The sequence below is a fragment of the Cucurbita pepo genome, chromosome LG12, assembly GCF_002806865.2.
Source record: "Cucurbita pepo subsp. pepo cultivar mu-cu-16 chromosome LG12, ASM280686v2, whole genome shotgun sequence".
NCBI lineage: Eukaryota > Viridiplantae > Streptophyta > Magnoliopsida > Cucurbitales > Cucurbitaceae > Cucurbita > Cucurbita pepo.
Genome location: NC_036649.1, coordinates 8,900,013 through 8,922,360, shown reverse-complemented (window position 1 = coordinate 8,922,360; position 22,348 = coordinate 8,900,013). Strand labels below are relative to the sequence as shown.

The window sequence follows — 22,348 nt, the reverse complement described above, 5'->3', positions numbered from 1 at the left end:
AAGTGGTGTAGTTTGCACAAATTCATGGTTGCAAACCCGGAGTTTTGATGGATAACAAATACCTATTTTAGTGGTAGCCGCCATTGATGCCCTCTCGAGCTCCCCTCTTTTCACCAGTGGCTGAATTTTCCAACCTCACCTCCGACTCGAAGGACAATCAGTTCTTCGCCTTCGATCCTCTCTCTGATCTCTGGTTCCGCCTCCCTCCGGTGCCGGTCTCTCCTGCCTCCTTCCTTGGCTCCGACGGCTTCTTTTTCACTACCGCGCCTCACTTCTCTTTCTCTCCTATCTTCAATCCCTCTTGGACCATCACTTCGCCTCTCAGATTCGCACGGATGGATCCTCTCCTCGGAATTTTCCGATCCGGATCCAAGTCGAATCTCCAGTTTATCGTCGTCGGAGGCGTACGACTGCTAGGCGGCCACTCATTTATCTGTCGAGATTTACGATCCGGACGCTGATTTTTGGGAGCTCTATTCGCCATTGGCCCCGGATTTCAGGTCCAGAATCTCCTCGCGCTCTCTCTCTTCCGATTTCTTCGAAGGTAAGTTCTACGTTCTCGGAAGTCACTCCTTCTTACATGTATGGAGTGAAGTCCAAACTCTTCAACCTCCTGGAATTATCTTTTCATTTTTAATTTCTTGCACCGACCGCCTTTTTTCGGCGGGACTCTGTAACTCCCCTGCCCGGTCCTTCGTTCGTTCTGTGGAAAATTGATGTGCAGACCATGGAATTCCTCGAGATTTCCGTCATGCCGAGCGATCTGCGTGAGAATGGAAATGAAATGCGTTGGGCAGGAGAATCTGATCTACGTTTTTAGCGAGGAGTATGAACTGTGAAATCAGGCGTGAGAATGGAAAATTTGGTGGAAAAGAGTGCCTCCATTGCCGTCTCCGATGAACAAGCTCAATAAGAGGTCGTTAGCTTCTGTTCCAATGTCAGTGTGCACAACATTCTGGGCCGAGAGGACGAAGAAGATCAACATTATTCCTCATTCTGCCATGTCTGAGGTAACTCCATTTCTTCTACTTTGAACTTCAATTTCGATGGTGTTCCTAATTTCTAACTATTTAGGTTATTTGCTATTTGGCTTTCTTTCCTCTTAATTTCTTAATTAATAATAATTTATTGAATTATAAATTTATTTAGTCAAATCTATCAATTTTTAATCAAATTATTTTTTTTTAAATTCACTAATTTATTATATATAAAATTAAAAATTTGAAGTTTGATTAGATATAAAATTTTCAATTTAAATTTATAACCAAACTAAAAAAAATTGAGTTTATAAATATTATTTTTTTACTTTAAATTAAAAAACGGGAGATTATTTCATAAATCAAATAGAACAAAATCAAAATGATATTTAAATCAAATAATTTCTAATTTTTTAAATTTAGTCCAAGGATTTGGGCCGATGAGCTGACTTGGTGGCCTACTCACTCAACAAAGAAGTCCTCATCTTGTCCAAATTCATCGGCTCTCCCCAAATCCTTCAGCTCATCGGCCACCAAGTCGCCGCCGAAGACGACGGCAAGTGCAGCGTTTACAATCTGGTTTTGGAGTACGCCGCCGGTGGGTCTTTGGATGACCTTATCAACCAACGCAAGAAGCTGCCGGAGGATGAGCTCAAAGGGTATCTTCGTATGATGCTTACAGGGTTTTCTTGTATTCATTCCAAAGGCTTTGTGCATTGTGATTTCAAACCTTCTAATGTCCTTGTTTTTCCCTCTCAACATGGCAATCCCGATCTCAAAATAGCCGACTTTGGCCTTTCGAAGATGTATATGAAAGAACAGAGACCAAAGTCGAGTTTTGGTTATAAATCGAGTTTTAGAGGGACGCGTGAATACATGTCTCCCAAGTCTTTTATTGGTGACATTACACCCTAGACCATTACACCCTAGATATTTGGTCTCTGGGTTGTGTTTTGATTAATATGTTACCTGTGATGTGTTGAAACTTGTAAACGAGATGAAAACTCCGACCGTATCAAGGGGATTGTCCGAACGAGGAAAGGACTTTCTCCAAAAGTGCTTTCAAAGAGACCCTAAGCAAAGATGGTCTGCAGAAATGTTACTCCAACATCCTTATTTGGTAGAGGAAAACGAAACAATTTTGTACGAGTATTGTTTTTTTTAGTTACCTTGTAAAAAATTTACTTTTCATACTAAAACTCGAAATACAAACATTTTCGTCTCGAACTATTGATTATAATCCTTTATTGCAAGTTGGGAAAAATGATACCATCAAACCCTGTAGAGAAGGAAGCTGACACTAAATCGTCCTTTCATAAAAACAAGAGAAGGAATGTACATCCCTGCAATCTGCTAATCATCGGCACATTGCATCGACCATATGCTCGAATATTACACAACAAATGTGCAGCGAGGGAGAGGAAGGAACAAGGGATTGGATCGTACACGAAAATTGGTTTTATCAACAATTCTTCCATTGGGGGTTTCGGGTTGGATTGAATACACATGTACCAACTGCAACATGTTCTTATTCAAACTGAGGGGCCTAACAACTAGTCTTCACCTTCTCAGTTGCTTTCGATTTTAACAGCAGTGGCCTTTCTCGCCGCCCTTCTTTTGACTTGTATTTGGCGAACGCATTCAGCTACTAATACATGGAAATCAGGACGAAGTTTACTAGTCGACGAGACGTTAAGACCTGCCTTTCTTAAATCTCTAGCTAAACACTTTTCACCTTTTTGTAGATGACCAGGGCAGTAGCAAGGAACAGTAGATCTTAAAACAGGCTTTGAACATAGAAGCGGTCCGGACTGCATACTGCAAATGAAAGAGAATTTCTTGTTAACGAAAAAACGAAAAACGAAAAAACGAAAAACGAAAAAAAAAAAAAAAAAAGTTTCCTCAACACAACACATCTATGCCTACCCATCATACCAAATGTCAATGTACATTGCTTCGAGTTGAAAAGGATACAAGTACAAAAGACCCCAAATGAAAAATAAAAGCTTAACCAAAGTGTGTGGACATCAACTTCGGATCAATGCAATCAAAAGGTGTGACCATCTAATTCAGCTCAACCATGTTGACTACCTTTCAATTATAACAAAAATCATTAAACTGTACGGAGGGAATGACAAGGATCACTACAAATATTCGAGAGTTCTTTGGGAAGGAGCATGTGAAATCCCACATCGGTTGAGGAGGATAATGAAGCATTCTTTATAAGGGTATGGAAATCTCCTTGCAGATGCGTTTCAAAAACCTTGAGGGGAAGCCTAAAGGGAAAGCTCAAAGAGGACAATATCGGCTAGCGGTGGGCTTGGGCCGTAATAGAGCAGATCCTAAGGGAGGCTGCATTTCATTAATTAGATTCAGCTCACATACATTGCCCTCATAATTTGGGATTGGGACACAAAAAACAGCCTATAGGCCATGGGGCAATAAATTTCCTGTAAATATTGTAATAAGCTTGGTTGGTTTCTTACCACATGGTTTTCACTTGGTAAATTCAAGCAGTAGATAGATGATAACCATTGTTCTTTAACTAAGAGGATTGGAAATGGTGCTACATTCTACAATAGGAATTTGGGAAGACTTGAGCATTAGAAAAGCTTTTACACAGCCTTTATCCTTAGGATCTACTCGGACGAGCTCTAGCAAAATTATATCTTAGGACAGTCCAAAGAGAAAAAAAGAAACTCAAGATATTTATAAATCGTCGTAATGATATCAATACGAGACGAGTCTATATTTATGGCTATTGCTTGTTAAGTAGAAAACTCATGGTATTACTAAGCAGCGAAAATAATTGATATAGAATGCAAACCTCTTGATTACAAAGGTGCAACCCTTGTAGAGCCTCTGCTTTTTATCCGAGAGGATATGAGCATGACAGTATTTTGTCAATGCCATCGCCTTCGCCTTGCAACCTGTGACATCACACCTTCTAATCTCATCGCTCCCGGTCACGGAACCTAATCCTAGCTTTCCGTTCTCCCCAATACCCTCTGGATAATCACCAATGCCCTCAGCCTCCTTCTCGTCCTCCTTAAATGGACTCTTGCCGTATGTCCAATAATACTCCCTGTACTTGCGCTTGAGTTCCTCCATTAAAGCCCAGTACAGTTCCCTATATACTCGACAAAGTTGTTTCACTCTCCGGGACCGACGCTCGAGTACTTCTCGACGAGTAAAAAACTCACAAGAGGCTAGAGCTAGATCGTGATTCGCCCCATCAATAACCATAGGATGTGGGGGAGCAGGAGGAGATTGAAACGAACCAGGCGAGTTTGATTCTGCCATGACCTACCAAGTTGTCACATTCCAAACAATTATTCCTAATGCAATTTGCAGGGGGTGTAGAACAATTCTATAGAAACGCATAACTGCATAATCCACCCTATTCTCTTCGTGAAGACTATAGAGCACCAAGACTCTATCAAATGCTTTACTCAATCCCCCAATTCACGTAAAATCAAAATGTATACTAAATTTACTTCAACTACCGGCTGAAAATGAGTGCATATAAGAAAGATACTTTCCAGAATACATAATTCTCAAGTAGAACAATCCAAATAAGCAAAACAACCTTACATAGCAAACTCCTCAATCATCTAAAAATACCTCCTTAACCCAAAAAAAACCAGTCGAAAATAGGTCGGACTTGGCAGTATTTTAGATCAAATTTAACCTCCTTCCAATTTTACCCTATTTACGAATTGCTTGAATTGAAGAAAAAAAAAAAAATCCATGCAAACTCAGTAACGAGCATGAGAGAGGGAAGGGTTTCGGAAGACAGAGTGGCACCTTAGCGACGAGCAGAAAATTCAGTGGGCAGTCGGCGACGAGAAGAAGAAGACTGGGCAGTCGTGCCGGCGAGGATGGGGCAGAGAGGGAGATAAGAAGAGAAGGAAGAAACGGACGTTACCGATGGAGGGCGACAGCGTGCGACTGCAGCGAAGAGGGAAAAACAAACCGGTGCTGATAACTGTGTGGCGGCGGCACGGGAGGGCGAAGCAAGATAAGGGGCGCAGAATTTAGGGTTTCTTTTTTCTTTTTTTATACAATAATTTTTAAAAATCATATATATATATAATAATTTTTGTTTCTTATTTTTTTAAAAAAATTATAATTATTTCCTCATTTCTTTTAAAATTAAAATGTACATATAATATAATAAATATATAAGTCGTCCGCAACCTTGTTATTGCCTCCCCCAACGTGACTGAACCAGAGAATCCCCGCCTTCAGCCGCGATCGCGCGTCCTTCCTCCGCAAATACTTGATTAATCAACCCAATAGCCACCGCCCAATCGGATTTTATCCTCTTCGCTGCCTTTAATCCCTCAACCATGCCTGTTATTTCGAACAATTTGATGCTCCAGCTACTTTGAACGCTACATTACCCACCTGTTTCAATTCGTCTTTCCCGATAGCTGCATCTCCCGGTGCTACATTCTTCCTCTCATCGCGCATTAAGTCTCCTCATTGTCTCTTGATTAAGCTTTGTTTGTTCCTTGAATTAATTTCTAGTATCTGGGTATTGTTGCTATTTACCTTTCCTGATTGCCCTTAATCTTAATTTTTCTCTCTCGTTCCAATTTTTTGGTTGATAATCTATGGCGTTAGTATGTTTTAAATTTTGTAGGTTTTAATTGCTGTAATCCGTGTAATCGTATGTTAAATGCACGTCTTTCTCTGTTTCTTGTTATCTACCGTATTCTGCTATAACTTATGATTTTGGGGTGTTTTTGTTTTGTTTTTAGTTTTTGCAAGCTAGTTTATGGTCTGTGGAACATGTAAAGATATGAAGAGTTGCATTATATATGTGTGAATAGTTAAAAAAAAGTTTAATTAGACAACCCTAGGGTGTGTATGAAGCTTGTTTTGTTTCTTTAACTAAATTCGTTTAGGCGGATTGCAGGAGAAGGAGGATGAGCTATCTTTTAAGGACCTTAACAACGAAGAGAGAAGTGGATTCCATCATTAGGGACACTATTGATAAGGTTCTCATTCTCCGATTTGGGCGGTGCTCCGATTCAGTTTGTCTCCTCCTTGACGATATTGTGTGTTACCAATTCCCTGAATTCTGTTTTCATCTTCCATGATTGATATGCTTTTTCAGAATTTATGATTTTGTTTTCCTTATGTTTCACTCTTTTGATGATTTAGCTTGCAAAGTGCGCTCGAGAAGTGTCGAAGTTTTCTTTGATAGCACTGGTTGATATTGATTCAGAAGAAATACAGGTTTACATCAAGTACTTTGACATAACTCTTATACCGTCCACTGTTTTCTTCTTCAATGCTCATCATATGAAGATGGATTCAGGGTGAGTTTTATCCTGCTGGTCTTAGTTAATTTATTGCTTGATTTCTGTTCAAATATGTTTAGTATGGATATGTAACATTGCATATGGTTGATCTGTGTGGCCTTAGCTACTGGATTTGTCACAGTAGAGCACTTAACATCCCTTGGGATTATTAGCAAATAGTTGCTGTTGAAATGAGAAGAAAGAGTATTTATTTTTATTGGAAAAAGAAGGGCAACAATTGGTTATTTTTGTGAGGATGCGTCATCCGCCCAATAACTTATCGCATCTCTTATTGCCAATTGAAGTATTGGCTTCTTATTAGACACAAAATGAACCTCTAAGACTCAACTCTAGAGGATGCTCAGATTATCTTCGTTTTATCAAGTTTAATTGTTTCCTCAATACTTCATCTTTATGGTGAAGACAACTCTGAGTAAATTTAAAAGCTATACTGTGGTAGAGTGTATAATAGAATGTTTTCTTGTAGCTGTTAATTTTTGTGTTGTTTCTACACGTTTTGTTGTCGTAGTATTCTTCTAATGTTTTTATATTGAATTATAATTCATGAAACAAAAATTAGAAACATGAGCAACTGGGGTTGGCTTAGTTGTGATGTGAAGGAACAAGCTATTAGCCCGCAAATGTCTTAGAGATTATTAGTTCAACCTATTAGCCCCCGTATGTTTGTTAGATCAGATAGTTACTCCATCATATGAGTTTTGAAGTGTGAGTGACCTAGTCCCTCTTGGCAGATCTCCCGGTTCATAATAAGGCCATTCTTAAAGTGTTTATAATGTCATTTGGGGAAGTAAATGTCCTCAAAATCAATATTTTTATTTGGTATTTGATTTAAGTGGGCTGAAGACAAGCTTCAAATAAGTAATTTGCAATTTTCTGTTTCTTCTGCATGTTGCACGTTGCTCAGAATCCAGGAGAATATGCAAATGACCTCTTTATGTAACGCTCTTCCATTAGCTTCTAGTATCTCAATTGACATATTTACTTAACACCTGCTCTTCCGGTGGTTCTTCCCTTTAAAGCTAAAATAATGTGGATTAATCTTATTTGTGCTCTTTTGGGGAGTTCTGATTAGATTCATTAGAAAATCACTGAATTTTTCGTGAGGAAGAGAGATCTTCCAGTTTTGAGGGTATTACTATCTTAATTCCTTTGAACTGAAGTATTCTCTTGAAAGTCTTTTACAATCTTGTTTATTTTTCATCAATTGAAGAGTTATTATTTTTTTTTTTTTATTGAGTATTTTGGTTTAGGAATATCTAATTATGCCTCCTATGTATTATTCTCCGTCTTTTTTATGATGAAAGGGTATTCTTTTGACATGCAGGACTGCAGATCATACAAAGTGGATTGGTGCTTTTCACGAAAAGCAGGATTTTATCGATGTTGTGGAGGTAAGTGTAAGCCCTTATAAAAAGAAAACTGATTCTTGAACCCCTTTCACGCTCATGTCACGTCGAGGTACTGCAGAAGAAAAAATTGCAAAATCCGATCCAATTTATCGTAATCGATTAGTTAACATGTTGGTTAACCGTATTCTGAAACACGGAAAAAAATCATTGGCTTATCAAATTATCTATCGAGCCATGAAAAAGATTCAACAAAAGACAGAAACAAATCCACTATCTGTTTTACGTCAAGCAATACGTGGAGTAACTCCCGATATAGCAGTAAAGGCAAGACGTGTAAGCGGATCAACTCATCAAGTTCCCATTGAAATAGGATCCACACAAGGAAAAGCACTTGCCATTCGTTGGTTATTAGGGGCATCCCGAAAACGTCCGGGTCGAAATATGGCTTTCAAATTAAGTTCCGAATTAGTGGATGCTGCCAAAGGGAGTGGCGATGCCATACGTAAAAAGGAAGAGACTCATAGAATGGCAGAGGCAAATAGAGCTTTTGCACATTTTCGTTAATCCATGAACAGGAAAGCCCTTATAAAAAGAAAACTGATTCTTGAACCCCTTTCACGCTCATGTCACGTCGAGGTACTGCAGAGTCCTCTGTTTTTGGAACATAAACGAGAAGCTACAGATTGTTGAATTTTGGTGATTGGGTAGTACTGCTCTGGATTTATTTCAGGAAATTTGGTACATTGAACACACTGAGCAATTATATTGGTCTTTCACTAAATATAAGCTGTTTTATCATTCAAATTTCATGTCAGATCAGATAATGTGTAATTTGGTTGTCATGTATGCATTCTTTTGGTAACGGACTTGAAAACATTCTTCCTTTTTTTCATGTCAGGCAATATTTAGGGGAGCTATGAAAGGCAAGCTCATTGTGAGTTGTCCATTGCCTCCTGAGCGAATTCCAAAATACCAGTTATTATACAAGGACGTGTAGGAGACGAATTGGCACCAAAAGGTTCCTACTGAATTTTCCTGCCTCCTAGTTTATATTTAACTAGTTGTTTGATCGGATCAGTTGATCTCGTGAAGTCCAATTCGGGTGAATTTCATTAATCGAGATTCTGCGAAGAATGTTGCCAAAATCTCATCAACAAAAATAGAAAATGTTTTCGTCGCTTGGAAGCAATGGAATGAATGGTTCAAAGAGATGTCTTTTTCTTCTGTGATTCACATAGTTTTTATGTATCTACATCACGTCTTTCTATTATTTGGTGTATTGTGCTGTGAGAACTGACTTGTTGATATCAACCATGAAGCCCTTTGAGCAGGTCCCAGCTTCCAAGTTATGGATATCAGCTGGGTCATGAGTCTGAGCATGGAGGTTAGTTTCTTATTTTAAGCATCTAATATGAATTGCATCATCCCAGTAAGCAACAAGAAATGATGTCAATAAATACTGACTAGATGAAAATGTTTAAAATATACTTAATCTTTTACTATATTCATTAGTAGAAGGAAAAAAAAAAAATGTAGCGTTGTAGCGTTGTAGCGTTGTAGCGTTGTAGCGTTGTAGCGTTGTAGCGTTGTAGCGTTGTAGGGTTGTAGGGTTGTAGGGTTGTAGGGTTGTAGGGTTGTAGGGTTTAGGGTTTAGGGTTTAGGGTTTGGCGTATAGGGTTTATGGTAAAAGAATCTTTTAACCTAATTTTTTTTAGAGGTTCAAGTTTAGGGATAATTTTAAAATGAGGTGTTTGTATATCGATAAATTAAATAAAATTTAACGAACATAACTGCTAAGATCAAACCACATTAATGTTTAATCTAAAGTAATTAAGTATCTAAAGTAATTAAGTATATAAAAGTGCATGAACAAACTATTCTATCAAGCTTAAAAGGTCATTTTTTTTTAAGTATGCATTTACAACAAATATAATCTTATCCAATCCATCCATTGTATTAAACGCCGATGATGTTTTAACGAAAGTGTCGATGTTGGATATTTTTTGAAAAATCTATAAATAAATAATAAAAAATTTAAAAATTTAAAATAAATATATTAAAATGTCTTATTATTAAATATTGGTTCGAGGTTACTTTTTTTTTTTTTTTTNAGATATCCAAATTACATATATATTAAAAATACAATATTTTTTTTATATAATTTTTAAAAAATATATTATTTTAATAAAATGTAAAAATAAAAATAAAATATAATACCAAAAAAATCTCCATGGAGCGACAGGTTACGTAGAATGATATTATTGTAGATAATGTCCGCGGGATTATCAAAGACCATTGTCGAAATTGCAGACATCAAAAACACGATTCTGTGAAGAACTCCACGAACCAAGGCAAGCCAGGCCACTGAATCCTCCCGCCATTGGTTGCTCATCATCTTCCTCTCTGTTCATTTCTCAACCCAAAACCCAAAGCTAAATTTGACGACAACTTCCCATGAATTCCGTATTTTACAACCCAAATGGGACCGTCAGTTTTTCAGCTCAACCGTCATCAGTCCTCCCAAGATCAATAACATCATGCAAAACAGCCAGAGACTTGAAGCAACTCCACGCTGTTTTCATCAAAACTGGTCAAATTCAAGACCCTCTTACGGCCGCTGAAGTGATCAGATTCTGTGCATTTTCTTCGCGACGCGATATCGATTATGCCCGCGCGGTCTTCCATCAGATGCCGGAACCCAATTGCTTCTGTTGGAACACCGTTTTGAGAGTTCTTGCTGAGAGCAACGACGAGCATCACCAATCGGAGGCTTTGATGCTCTTTCGCGGGATGTTGTGCGATGGGCGTGTGAAGCCCAATCGGTTCACTTTCCCCTCCGTGTTGAAGGCCTGCGCTAGAGCTTCGAGGCTTCGAGAGGGGAAACAGGTACATGGGTTGATTGTGAAGTTTGGGTTTGATGGGGATGAGTTTGTAATTAGTAATCTCGTTCGGATGTATGTTATGTGTGCGCTCATGGAAGATGCGTATTCTCTGTTTTGTAAGAGTGTTGTTGATTTTGATGGGTCTTGTCAAATGGAAGTAGATAAGAGGAGACAAGATGGGAATGTTGTTTTGTGGAATATAATGATTGATGGCCATGTTAGACTCGGGGATTTCAGAAGTGCTAGAAACCTGTTCGACGAAATGCCTCAAAGAAGTGTGGTATCGTGGAATGTGATGATATCGGGTTATGCACAAAATGGGCATTTCATAGAGGCCATAAACATGTTTCAAGAAATGCAAATTTCCAATATTGATCCAAACTATGTGACTTTGGTGAGTGTTTTGCCTGCCATTTCACGAATAGGTGCACTAGAATTGGGGAAATGGATCCATTTATATGCAGGAAAGAATAAGATTGAGATCGATGATGTGCTTGGTTCTGCTCTGGTGGACATGTATTCCAAATGTGGGAGCATTGAGAAGGCACTTCAGGTCTTTGAGAGGCTGCCTAAGAGAAATGCCATTACTTGGAATGCCATAATCAGTGCATTTGCGATGCATGGTCGCGCAGAGGATGCAATCGATTACTTCCATTTGATGGAAAGAGCTGGTGTGACACCCAATGATGTTGCTTATATTGGAATTTTGAGTGCCTGCAGCCATGCGGGGCTTGTGGAAGAGGGTAGATCATTCTTCAGCCACATGGTTAAGGTGGTTGGGTTACAACCAAGAATTGAACACTATGGATGCATGGTCGATTTACTAGGCCGTGCTGGACATTTGGAAGAGGCTGAGGAACTTATCAAAAACATGCCAATGGCACCAGATGATGTAATATGGAAAGCTTTGCTTGGTGCTTGTAAGATGCACAAGAACATAGAAATGGGTGAGCGTGTGGCTGAGATTTTAATGGAGTTGGCTCCTCATGACAGTGGATCCTATGTTGCTCTGTCAAATATGTATGCTTCATTGGGAAATTGGGAGGCAGTTGCAGGGGTGAGGATGAAGATGAAAGGGATGGACATTAGAAAAGACCCTGGGTGTAGTTGGGTTGAGATCCATGGAATAATCCACGAGTTTCTCGTAGAAGACGATTCCCATCCTAGAGCCAAAGAAATCCAGGCCATGTTGGAAGAAATGTCCATGAAGTTAAGGTTGAATGGCTACAGACCAAACACCTTAGAAGTGTTTCTCAATGCGGATGAAGAACACAAGGCAAGGGCCTTGCAGTATCACAGTGAGAAGATTGCAGTTGCCTTTGGACTAATCAGTACAGCCCCACAATATCCACTTAAGATTGTTAAGAACCTACGTATATGTGAAGATTGTCATGCTTCATTAAAGCTTATCTCCTTGATTTACAAGCGTCGAATCATCGTGCGGGACAGAAAACGATTCCATCATTTTGACCATGGCTCATGTTCATGTATGGATTATTGGTAACTTCTCAGAGGCAAATGACCATCGTCTTTTGCACAGAACTGTAGAAGATCGAGTAGTCATTGTGAAGATCATAAGGAAAAGTCGGTCCATTCTTCTCTGTCATCTGTCTCATGGAATGATTTATTTATTCACCGAATTGCATCACTGGTTACTTGCGTTATTTTATAACCAGGGCGTGAGCCAGAATTATACTAATGGCTCACCCCAACAAATCATCAAAGAGTCTCTCATGCTTACATGATACTGCACTATCTCTGCAAGAGATTGAGAGGCTGAAACTTTATTTTTCTCTGAGGCTATTGGATATCTATAGCTCTAGGGAATTTTTGCTCAATGAGGACTGAATCAGCCCTCATCCCGAAGTTCACTTCGAACCTAGCTTGGCAGACAAAAGTGAACCTCATTGAAAAATTCTTGTTTTTTGCTTCATGTTGTTTATCATAGCTGAATTACTTACTGTACATGCTATTCCTCGACACTTATCTTTGAGTACTGATAATTCTGCATCAATTTCAATCCCATCAAATAGGTAATGTGGATGCTTCCATCATGCTGAACAAAATCTATCAAAAGGAAAATTGTGTTGCTGATTTCTGAAATGAAGGGAAGCACAAAAGCTGTGGGGAAAACTTTTTAGCAAAGTGAAAGCAACAAGCATGAAGTTTTGGCATCATTATTCAGGTTAGAAAACTTGTTCCTGAATTGAAACATGTTGATAATTGTCTTGTCTTCTTTCTGATTCAAACTAGATTTTGATTGGCTGGAAAGTTTTTGCTTGGTTTTAGTTTTAAGCTGGGACACAAAAACAGGATAGCCTATATGATACAATCGAAGCATTATTCTTCCTTCTTTGCTCATTAAGATGCTTCTTACATGGAAAAGTTTTGCCATAATGAAAACCCCTTTTGTTAATACTTTCTTGGGCCAGTCAAATTATGGTTTGGCTATACGAAAAAGGTGATGATGAGCTCTCACTTTGAATTCAAAAGCCCTTGTTTCAACGGCCTATTCTTTTCTTTCTTTTTTTGTTTTTCTATACTATTTTGAAGAATATGTATTTTTTTTTATGAGATTTACTCATCTTTTAACTATGTTTCAAAAATAGAAAAGAACTTTGCAGATTAAAGTAATAAAAATGAAAGTTGATTTGAAATTATTTGTTGGACTTAAAAAGTTAGATAAGTTGGGAATAAATTATTAAACTCCCCTATAATGGGTAGTCCTTTAGACCCTCTTTATGACCTATTGTTTCAATCATTTTGATTTATATTTAAACCTTATTTTAAATTTTAAATTTTGGCACTTATAAACTTCTCAAACATATTCATGCTTTTTTTTTTTTTTTTTTTTTTTTTTTTTTTTTTTTTTTTNTTTTTTTTTTTATATTTGCATGAAAATTATTTTTATTATTTGACGAATTTTGAGAAAGTTACTTTCAAAAGACTAAATTTAATGTTTATTAAACGTATATGGATTGAATTAGATATTTGAAATTTCAGGAATAAGCTTGAACAAGTGTCCGATTACATGGACCAAAATTATATTTTAGCCTTTCAAGCAAGCATTAGATTAATTTTTGTTGCACATTACGAAAAAGGGAAACTTACACGAGTCTACTAAATGATTTCTCTAGCAAAACTCCTATATTTAGTTGGGGGAGGTTTTTTTTTTTTTTTTACAATTCAACTTTGAAATAGAGATGGGTAATGGTTTGGTTGCCCATTCTCGACGGAATTGTTGAATTACTTTTGATTAAAATACTATTCCAGGTTTAGTAGTTCGAACTCGTTCATGCACTTTTAATAGATTTTCAAAAAATAGTTCTAGTTGATTTTTATTCTGACCTTACATTTCTCGAGTCTCTAGAGAAGATCTAGAGATTAGTTTATTTAGCTAAATTTTTTAGTTCAACAATAGTAAAACCTCTAACTTTCGGTCGGTCGTGAATATAATGCAATCCTAACTTTTTAACTCATTAGATTTTTTCCATGTTATTGTGGTCAAACTTTATATTACAACCCTAACTTTTTTACGGCTGGATATTGAATCCCTAACTCTTAGTATTGCCTCATCATCTTCGGTCTAAAAAGTATACCATATTTCCAAATTTCATTATTAAAGTGATAAGTGGTAAAAGATAATATTGGAAATAAGATTACTTTGAAAAGATCATATATAGTGCTTTTCCTTTCGTCCTATAATAAGATACACAATTATTTATTTATAGAAAAGTAATTATTGATTGCTAAACATTAGCGTGAATTTGAATAGGAAAAAGGTAGAGATTGTGTTTGGTAACACATCAACAAAAGCCATAAAGATAATAAACTTGTAGGACGTTATCTTATCTTACAATTAGAATATGAAAAGTTGTAGGAGAACCATGTTTTTTTTGTTTGAATGTTGCAAGAATAGTAGTTTCTTAGTGATTAATGATCTACTGTTTCAAAGTTAATCCATTAGTTTACTATTCTAAAAACTATTTTTTTTAATTGTGGATCAAAGAATCAAACTAGAACTCTTTTTGAGTATAAGCACTAATATGGAAAAGTGTATAAGATCAAGAATCAAAATAAAATGCTGATATTGTTTAAATTGATGATTCATGTTTTATGAGTGATTAGTGTTGTTCTCTTTCTTACTTTGGAGATCTTGAATCGCATGCTCTATAATAGTCATTCTCTAGTGGAGCTCTCGTAGATTCTGTAAGTTGGATGAGTCTATTTAGTTGGGGATTTGACAAGATCCAAGCAATTTCTAATTAATATTGTAACAAGATTGAATTTATTGTTTCTATCTCCTTCGATGGATTGTCATCTGCAGGATTTTTCGATAGATGGATATGATGTTTGTCAGAGCAATCCCAACATATGCGAATTTCAACAGAGAGCTTTTGTATCAGGTGAATAATACACACCTCAATTAATCTTAATTTAAGTATGATTCTAGTCAAATTTAGATTAATAGAGGAATCCTTATTAAAGTTAACCTTTTATGGAGACTAATATGCATGTATAATAATAAGGTAGATCATAACTCGGAGCTGCTCAATAGTTAAGATATTTTTTTTTTATTTGAAAGTCAAAGCTTGAGAGCCAAAAATGAATTTAAGAAGCATAACATACAATAATGTTTTTAAATGTTCTTCGCAAGTAACCATTCAATTGGTAATTAGAGATTGTTATAAAATCACTTAATTGCAACACCCAAGCTTTGCCTCAAAATCCTCAACCTAACCCAACAATTTCCAACCGTGCTTTGTATAGGGCAAGCAAGGGTGGCCCACAGCCGAAAGAAGAAACACAACTCTGCATGTGAGCTCCATCAACCTGACTCTACACTTTCACACACCTACCGTTGATCTTCATCACCATTCCCAATTAAAAGATCATGGGGACATGTTTCGAGTGATGAAAGGCTGCTCCTCTGCAACTATCCGTTTAAAAGGACGAAACTTGGTGAGCTGCTCCATGGGAAATCTTTCTTTCCTCTATCTCCACACCAAATTTGATAAAACCCAAAAAGAAAAATACAACAAAATGAACTGAAAATATGCAAATTTCAAGGGCAAGCGTGCAGAAAAAACAGATGAAAAATACAGAAAAACACAGCAAATAATTTAAATAATACATTTCAGGTCTGCCTTTCCAAGATGCTATTAATCTGTCTGATATTTGTCTTGTACAATCGGACGGTGGAGAATATGGGAGGAAGCGTAAATGGACTATCAGTTCATTCATAGTCAACAGTCTGTCAGCTTTTCCAGCAAAAAAAAAAGCTCTCTTGGTGGTTCTATAAAACCACACTTTACTAAGTTTCCTATTTCTCTACTCTTTCACCACATACATGGCGATTCTAAAGCTCTTTTCTCTCTGCATTTGCTTCTTCTTATTGATCAGAGCCCCTGTACGTGGTGATTCCTTACATTTCCCTTCTTCTTCTTCTTCCTCCTCTTCTGTTTCTTCTGATGTTCTACTTCTTTTGGGAAAGATCAGAGCTTCACTTGAAGGTGACACTCAAAACTTACTTTTATCTTCATGGAATTACTCTTTGCCTCTTTGTCAATGGAGGGGACTCAAATGGGTCTTCTCTAGTGGAACTCTTCTGGTCTGCAGTGATTCTTCTTCTCCACAGTGGTCTAATCTCACTCTTTTCAAAGACCCTTCTCTTCATGTTCTCTCTCTGCAACTTCCATCTGCTAATCTTACTGGTTTATTGCCCAAGGAGCTTGGTGAGTTTACTATGCTCCAAAGCCTCTATCTAAGCATAAACTCTTTGACTGGAACCATTCCACTTGAACTCGGTTACAGCTCCTCTCTTTCTGACATTGATTTGAGTAGCAATCTGTTGACCGGAGCTCTTCCACCGTCGATCTGGAATCTGTGTGATAAACTTGTTTCTGTCAGGCTTCATGGAAATTCATTATCTGGGTCTCTGTCGGAGCCGGCTTTACCAAATTCCACCTGTAAGAATTTGAAGGCTTTGGATTTGGGCAACAACCAGATTTCAGGTACTTTCCCAGAATTCATTACAAGGTTTCAGGGTCTGAAAGAGCTTGATCTTGGAAAGAATTTGTTGTCTGGAAAAATCCCACAGAGCTTAGGCCAATTAGAGCTGGAGAAGTTGAACCTTTCAAACAACAATTTCAGTGGAATATTGCCTGTTTTTGTTAACTCAAAGTTTGGCGTTGAGGCTTTTGAAGGGAACAGTCCTTGGCTTTGTGGGGAGCCTTTGAAAAGTTGTGCAGGACCTTCCCATTTGAGTTCAGGTGCTATTGCTGGCCTTGTTATCGGCTTGATGACCGGGACGGTGGTTTTAGCGTCATTGCTTATTGGTTATATGCAAAACAAGAAGAAGAATAGGAGTGAGAGTGAAGATGACATTGAGGAAGGAGAAGATCAAGAGAATGGCGGCAGTGATGGAAAGCTCATTTTGTTTCAGGGTGGAGAGCATTTGACATTGGATGATGTCTTGAATGCTACAGGGCAGGTTATGGAGAAAACAAGCTATGGCACTATATATAAGGCAAAGCTTGCTGATGGAAGTACCATTGCTCTTAGACTGCTGAGGGAAGGTAGTTGCAAAGACAGAAATTCTTGTTTGTCTGTGATTAAACAGCTGGGAAAGATCCGTCATGAGAACTTGATTCCATTGAGAGCTTTCTATCAAGGGAGGAGAGGAGAGAAGCTCCTCATTTATGACTATCTCCCTATCAGAACTTTGCATGATTGTCTACATGGTATGCACATTCTCTTACGTTTCATTTTATCTCTGAATGTTACAGAATAGTTTCTTTTGTTTGCTTTTTATATCAGCAATTTGCAATGACTATCTTGAGTTGGCCTAATACTCTAAGCGTCTAGCTGTTTGAAGTTGTATATTTAAATCATAATACTTCTAATGACGAACCAATATTCATTAATGAAAACATTTTACTGCTGCATGTTGTTGCAAGTGGCCACCACTTCAATGAAGATCTGATATTCGAAGTTTTAGTAAATTTGAAGATTGATACTCTTCTAAGACTTCTAGATGATTTTCAGGTCCTGATACAAGCCTTGCAAATGTGTTAAGTTGTTAGACAAGATAACTATTGGTCTGAAACATTAAAATGACAAATGAATCGAGGATGTTTAACATTGAACGTTTGCTTTATGATTGATTGCAGAGTCTAGAGCAGGAAAACCAGTGTTGAACTGGGCTAGGAGGCACAAGATTGCATTAGGCATCGCCCGAGGACTAGCTCATCTTCACACAGGTCTTGAAGTGCCCATTACACATGGAAACGTTAGATCAAAAAACGTGCTTGTGGATGACTTCTTTGCAGCGAGACTGATGGAGTTCGGGCTCGACAAGCTAATGATACCATCGGTAGCTGACGAAATCGTGTCGCTTGCAAAATCAGATGGTTACAAGGCACCAGAGCTGCAAAGGATGAAGAAATGCAATTCCAGAACAGATGTGTATGCATTTGGAATCTTGCTATTGGAAATTCTGATTGGGAAGAAGCCAGGAAAAAGTGGAAGAAATGGAGAGTTTGTGGATCTGCCATCAATGGTGAAAGTGGCTGTTTTGGAGGAGACAACAATGGAGGTTTTTGATGTGGAGGTGTTGAAAGGGATCAGAAGTCTCATGGAAGATGGAATCGTTCAGGCATTGAAGCTTGCAATGGGCTGCTGTGCTCCAGTGGCTTCCGTAAGACCCTCCATGGATGAAGTTGTGAAGCAGCTGGAAGAGAACAGACCAAGAAACAGATCTGCTCTGTACAGCCCAACTGAAACAAGAAGTGAAATTGGTACGCCTTTTTGATCCCTTTTCTGCCTCTTCAAATCATGATGAGCTTCACTAATATCATTATATTCCCCCCCTTCACTTTATTTTATTACATTTTACTTTAACATGAACTTAATTGTAATACATGCTGATAGCGTTCATTCATGCTAGTAATACAAGTGATTGTGGTTAAAAATAGTTTGGTTCCAATGATCTAATGCCCCTAATACCACATGTCATGCACGTAAGTGGGAGATCTCACATTGGTTGGAGAGAGGAACGAAGCATTCCTTATAAGAGTGTGGAAACCTCTCTTTAGTAGACGTGTTATAAAAACCGTGAGGCTGACGGCGATACATAACAGACTAAAGAGGACAATATCTGTTAATGGTGGCTTGGGCTGTTGCAATAAGTATATTGATCCGACTATCACGAACTTAAACATAACCTGATTGATAAATGTGTATCATTGATTACGAGTTTAGAAGTTCGAATCTTCGTCTTGCATGTTGAACTTTAAAATAAAGTCATATTCAACATCGTGGGCAAGAGTTTGAACGAACATACCGCCCCAATCGCCCCAACGGGAAAATGAGTTGCATTAGTTTAAATGAAATTGCAGAGAACCAAAGGGACCAAAGAAATCATGGTAAAGGAAATAAGTGTCCCATGTTTACTTGCCTTTATACTCAATGCATGTGGGCTCAATACCATTATATTGTCTTTACTTTGTACAGAAATTATTACTTCGCCTTTGGTGGAATTATGCTGTCAATACTTTTAAATAAATAACGGCTATTATTATTATTATTATTTTTATAGTTTTAAAAAAAAAAAAAAAAAAAAATTCACCCTAACCTCTTAGTCGAGAATATATATTTGAACCAGTTGAACCATGTTCAGGGGGATGACTGTTCTTTTAGTTCACAACTAATTCTTCTTTACTTTTCCTTGAGTGTTACGTTATGAGTAAGATGACCCCGGTATTCCCCTATGACATGTTTATGTTACTTACTCCTAATCTTCTAATAGTCAAGACTATTCCTACCGATCAATATGAATCATTTCAACATGTTTTTCCCTTGCTCACATGCATGTTAGAAAAATTTGTCGGAGGTCATTTAACATCAAATTACTCCAAATAGTACACTTAACCCTGAAGTTCTTATGATTGAGCCACAGAAAAGAAAGATACACCTTGTTGGTATAGATAATAAATTTCATTTCCTTTAAATCTTATCTTATTCTCGAGATCACTCTCATTCGAATTGGAAAGTTTAATGGTATTATCGAAACTTTAAAAGTTTAAGAAATATTTTTTTAGATAATATCAAAGTTGAAGGGTAGTTTTATTAATCTAGCCAAAAAGAATCGAAGCCTTAAAACTTTTTTTTAATGAGTGATACCACCAACCAAATCTATGATTCAAAGAGGCGTTTTCGTTTATTGCAAGGTATATACGATTGCATCGAAGGAATACGATCATGAATGAATGATAAGTATAGTAGTTGATAGTATGCAATGGCAACCATTAGTGATTATTTAAGGCACAAAACTCAATTAGTGGGAGCAACAACAAATTTCTAATCAAATTGGCTTTATGGATATTCACCATTTTAGTGACATTTATAATCAAATTTACATTATGAGCTACCCATTTTAGGGCTACACCTTGAGAGAGCTATGCCCAAACTTTATTCACGAAGTTAATGGACGACCACGATTTTGTTCGTGTATCTATCATCGTTATATTAATGATTTATCTTTTGGCTACAAATGCGACATTTATTATCGCATTTCTAACAATTCTTTGAGTGAGTAAAGTACCTTATAGAATCTCTCAAAATAGTAATGTATTAGTCTCTCGAGCACATTGATTTTAAATGAGACCTCCCATCAAATGACCTCTTAAAATGTTACTCATTTTATTACTTTTTTCCTAAACATTTTGTAATAAACATTTTGTAACAATCCAAGCTCACCGCTAATAGATATTATCCGTTTTGGTCCGTTACATATCACCGTCAGCTTCACGATTTTAAAACGTGTATGCTAGGGAGAGGTCTCCACACCCTTGTGAAAAATGCTTCGTTTCCCTCTCCAACCGCTGTGGGATCTCACAATTCATCATCTTCGGGACCCAAAGTCTCACTCGTCCCTCTCTTCAACCGATGTGAGATCTCATCTCCTATATCTTCCTGTGATTATTACAAATCAATTAATGTGTTGAATATTTGGATCTCCTTCATATTTACCCTAATATTACTATACAAATAGACACACCCACTTTTCAACTTGAACATTTGTTGAGTATCAGCACAAATGAAGAACAAATACGTGCATATCTGATTTGATATCACTTAGCAATGCAATAGCCTTTCCTCTATTACCAATTATGGGCAACCCACTTGATCTTGTCAAGAACAACAACCTTATTACATTCTATTTTCTCTTTATATACTTCTCTTGCCTTCAACCCTTCTAACTTTCTCAAGAATTTGGTAAGAAGAGCTGAATCCTTATCAAGTTCATCTTCTTGCATGCTTTAACAAGTTTCTTCTTGTTCATTTGTTGTAGGAAAAACGAAGGCAAACCCGAGGAGAATATGTCGAGGAATTTGAAGGTCGTAGCGGTCGTGTTCATGTTCGTGTTGCTATTGACAAGCTCTTGCTTGATTACTAATGGGAAAGTTGAAGAGAATCAAGAGGTTCATGATGAGAGTAATGGAAATGAAGGCAAAGGGAGAAGATTCCCAGATGAACAAATTCCTCATCGTGAGTGTATTAGGCAAGATTATAAGTGTTGGAAACAAGGACTAAATTAATTGACTACTTGTATGATGATATGTGTTGTTGTGTATAAATAAGTTATGGTGTGGTTGTAATCCTTGTCTTCAAAGCTATGAACAATATAATATGAAAAACAAGTGTTGTAATCCTCGTCTTGAAACGTTTTTTAGTCTCGTATAGATTGACGTGTTTGATAGAATGATCGACTTTTATTTTGACAAGTGCAAATCAAGAACGTGTTGATACAATTTGAGTTACATAGGCCTTAAAAGGAAGATCGAGTAGTGGTGGTTTTAAAGAGTAAAAGTGGTCATAATGGTCTGGTAGAGTTCCGGAGATAATTTCATTAGAGGTTCTAAGAAGAAAAATTGTTCTAACCGAGCAGCAGATATGTCAAAGGGTTCTAGATCAAATGCTTACATGTCCTTAGGTTGATGTTCATGATATGTTGGTTTTATCATAGTTAGCCTGTGAATGGACAATTACGAAAGGTGTGTGTGATGGAAGTTATGTCGATGATTGAATAATTTTTAGGTGTGCTAAGTGGAAGTTGCACCATAAATTTCAATAGGGTTAATTGACACGTGACGAAAAAAAAGGCTCGAAAGCTAGTGTTTCGAGTGGTCTACGTTTATAGCATAATAGATGATAATTTACTAAGTTATGAATTTTGATTGTCGATGAAGAGAAAATAGGTGTCATGGGTTTGTCTTAGCTAACCTTTTACTCCCCACAGCATAAATAGTGAACCAAACGTCGACACCGAATATGGACCTGGACCAAACTATCTCAAGACGCTCTGAACCCAACTCACATACCATTTTAATGGTCGAATAGCCCAACCCTTAGAATATATTGCAGCCTCAGATGGCGAAATCGAGGTGACAAACCTTACCGTTGATGTGAACTCTTGGAAAAGAACAGTTAAGCTTTTCGAGACAGGTCTCCCGCTTCAAGAATTACACAAACTTAATATCTCATTTTACAGATAAAATTACAAGAAAATACATATTCAAGCAGCTTTCATACAGCGAATACGAAACTATACCTAATATTTTGTACACACCCACACTACAATTTATTTATATACATACTCATTTCATCATGTCTCCATAATTCAAGAAACGAGTCTTTAACTTGGCATTATAAGTAACTTAGGGTCGTTTGATAACCATTTCAGGTTTAGTTTCATTATTTTTTTGATAAGAAAGTTTCAAAAAAAAAAAAAAAAAAAAAAAAAA

The 22,348-nt window shown here is 37.2% G+C and overlaps 5 protein-coding genes across 8 annotated transcripts; 4 read left to right on the top strand and 1 right to left on the bottom strand.

The window, feature by feature from the left end:
• Positions 1 to 86: 86 nt before the first annotated feature.
• On the top strand, positions 87 to 1,970 carry LOC111807785 (ribosomal protein S6 kinase 2 alpha-like). The gene is made up of 4 exons (XM_023693654.1): positions 87 to 215; positions 326 to 544; positions 725 to 812; positions 1,423 to 1,970. The coding sequence occupies exons 1-4, from the start codon at positions 87 to 89 to the stop codon at positions 1,890 to 1,892; spliced, it is 906 nt and encodes a 301-aa protein (XP_023549422.1). The 3' UTR covers positions 1,893 to 1,970.
• Positions 1,971 to 2,272: 302 nt separating this feature from the next.
• On the bottom strand, positions 2,273 to 5,046 carry LOC111807237 (INO80 complex subunit D-like). The gene is made up of 3 exons (XM_023692872.1): positions 4,785 to 5,046; positions 3,805 to 4,283; positions 2,273 to 2,795 (listed from the first exon to the last, which is right to left on the bottom strand). The coding sequence occupies exons 2-3, from the start codon at positions 4,278 to 4,280 to the stop codon at positions 2,546 to 2,548; spliced, it is 726 nt and encodes a 241-aa protein (XP_023548640.1). The 5' UTR covers positions 4,281 to 4,283; positions 4,785 to 5,046; the 3' UTR covers positions 2,273 to 2,545.
• A 66-nt stretch (positions 5,047 to 5,112) lies between these two features.
• Positions 5,113 to 8,989, top strand: LOC111807238 (thioredoxin-like protein 4B). 3 transcript variants are annotated; one of them, XM_023692875.1, is made up of 5 exons: positions 5,113 to 5,517; positions 5,902 to 6,043; positions 6,150 to 6,307; positions 7,635 to 7,701; positions 8,558 to 8,988. In XM_023692875.1, the coding sequence occupies exons 2-5, from the start codon at positions 5,912 to 5,914 to the stop codon at positions 8,654 to 8,656; spliced, it is 456 nt and encodes a 151-aa protein (XP_023548643.1). In that variant the 5' UTR covers positions 5,113 to 5,517; positions 5,902 to 5,911; the 3' UTR covers positions 8,657 to 8,988. The 3 variants fall into 3 exon arrangements, with proteins under 3 accessions (XP_023548643.1, XP_023548642.1, XP_023548641.1); XM_023692873.1 differs by having other exon boundaries at positions 5,116 to 5,425; positions 8,558 to 8,989; XM_023692874.1 differs by having other exon boundaries at positions 5,114 to 6,043.
• LOC111807233 (pentatricopeptide repeat-containing protein At5g48910) lies at positions 8,976 to 15,837 on the top strand. 2 transcript variants are annotated; one of them, XM_023692867.1, is made up of 5 exons: positions 8,976 to 9,043; positions 9,927 to 12,125; positions 12,575 to 12,726; positions 14,869 to 14,947; positions 15,312 to 15,837. In XM_023692867.1, the coding sequence occupies exon 2, from the start codon at positions 10,114 to 10,116 to the stop codon at positions 12,043 to 12,045; it is 1,932 nt and encodes a 643-aa protein (XP_023548635.1). In that variant the 5' UTR covers positions 8,976 to 9,043; positions 9,927 to 10,113; the 3' UTR covers positions 12,046 to 12,125; positions 12,575 to 12,726; positions 14,869 to 14,947; positions 15,312 to 15,837. The 2 variants fall into 2 exon arrangements, with proteins under 2 accessions (XP_023548635.1, XP_023548636.1); XM_023692868.1 differs by having other exon boundaries at positions 8,994 to 9,043; positions 9,902 to 12,125.
• A 29-nt stretch (positions 15,838 to 15,866) lies between these two features.
• Positions 15,867 to 18,516, top strand: LOC111807231 (putative kinase-like protein TMKL1). The gene is made up of 2 exons (XM_023692864.1): positions 15,867 to 17,284; positions 17,714 to 18,516. The coding sequence occupies exons 1-2, from the start codon at positions 15,892 to 15,894 to the stop codon at positions 18,352 to 18,354; spliced, it is 2,034 nt and encodes a 677-aa protein (XP_023548632.1). The 5' UTR covers positions 15,867 to 15,891; the 3' UTR covers positions 18,355 to 18,516.
• Positions 18,517 to 22,348: the final 3,832 nt, after the last annotated feature.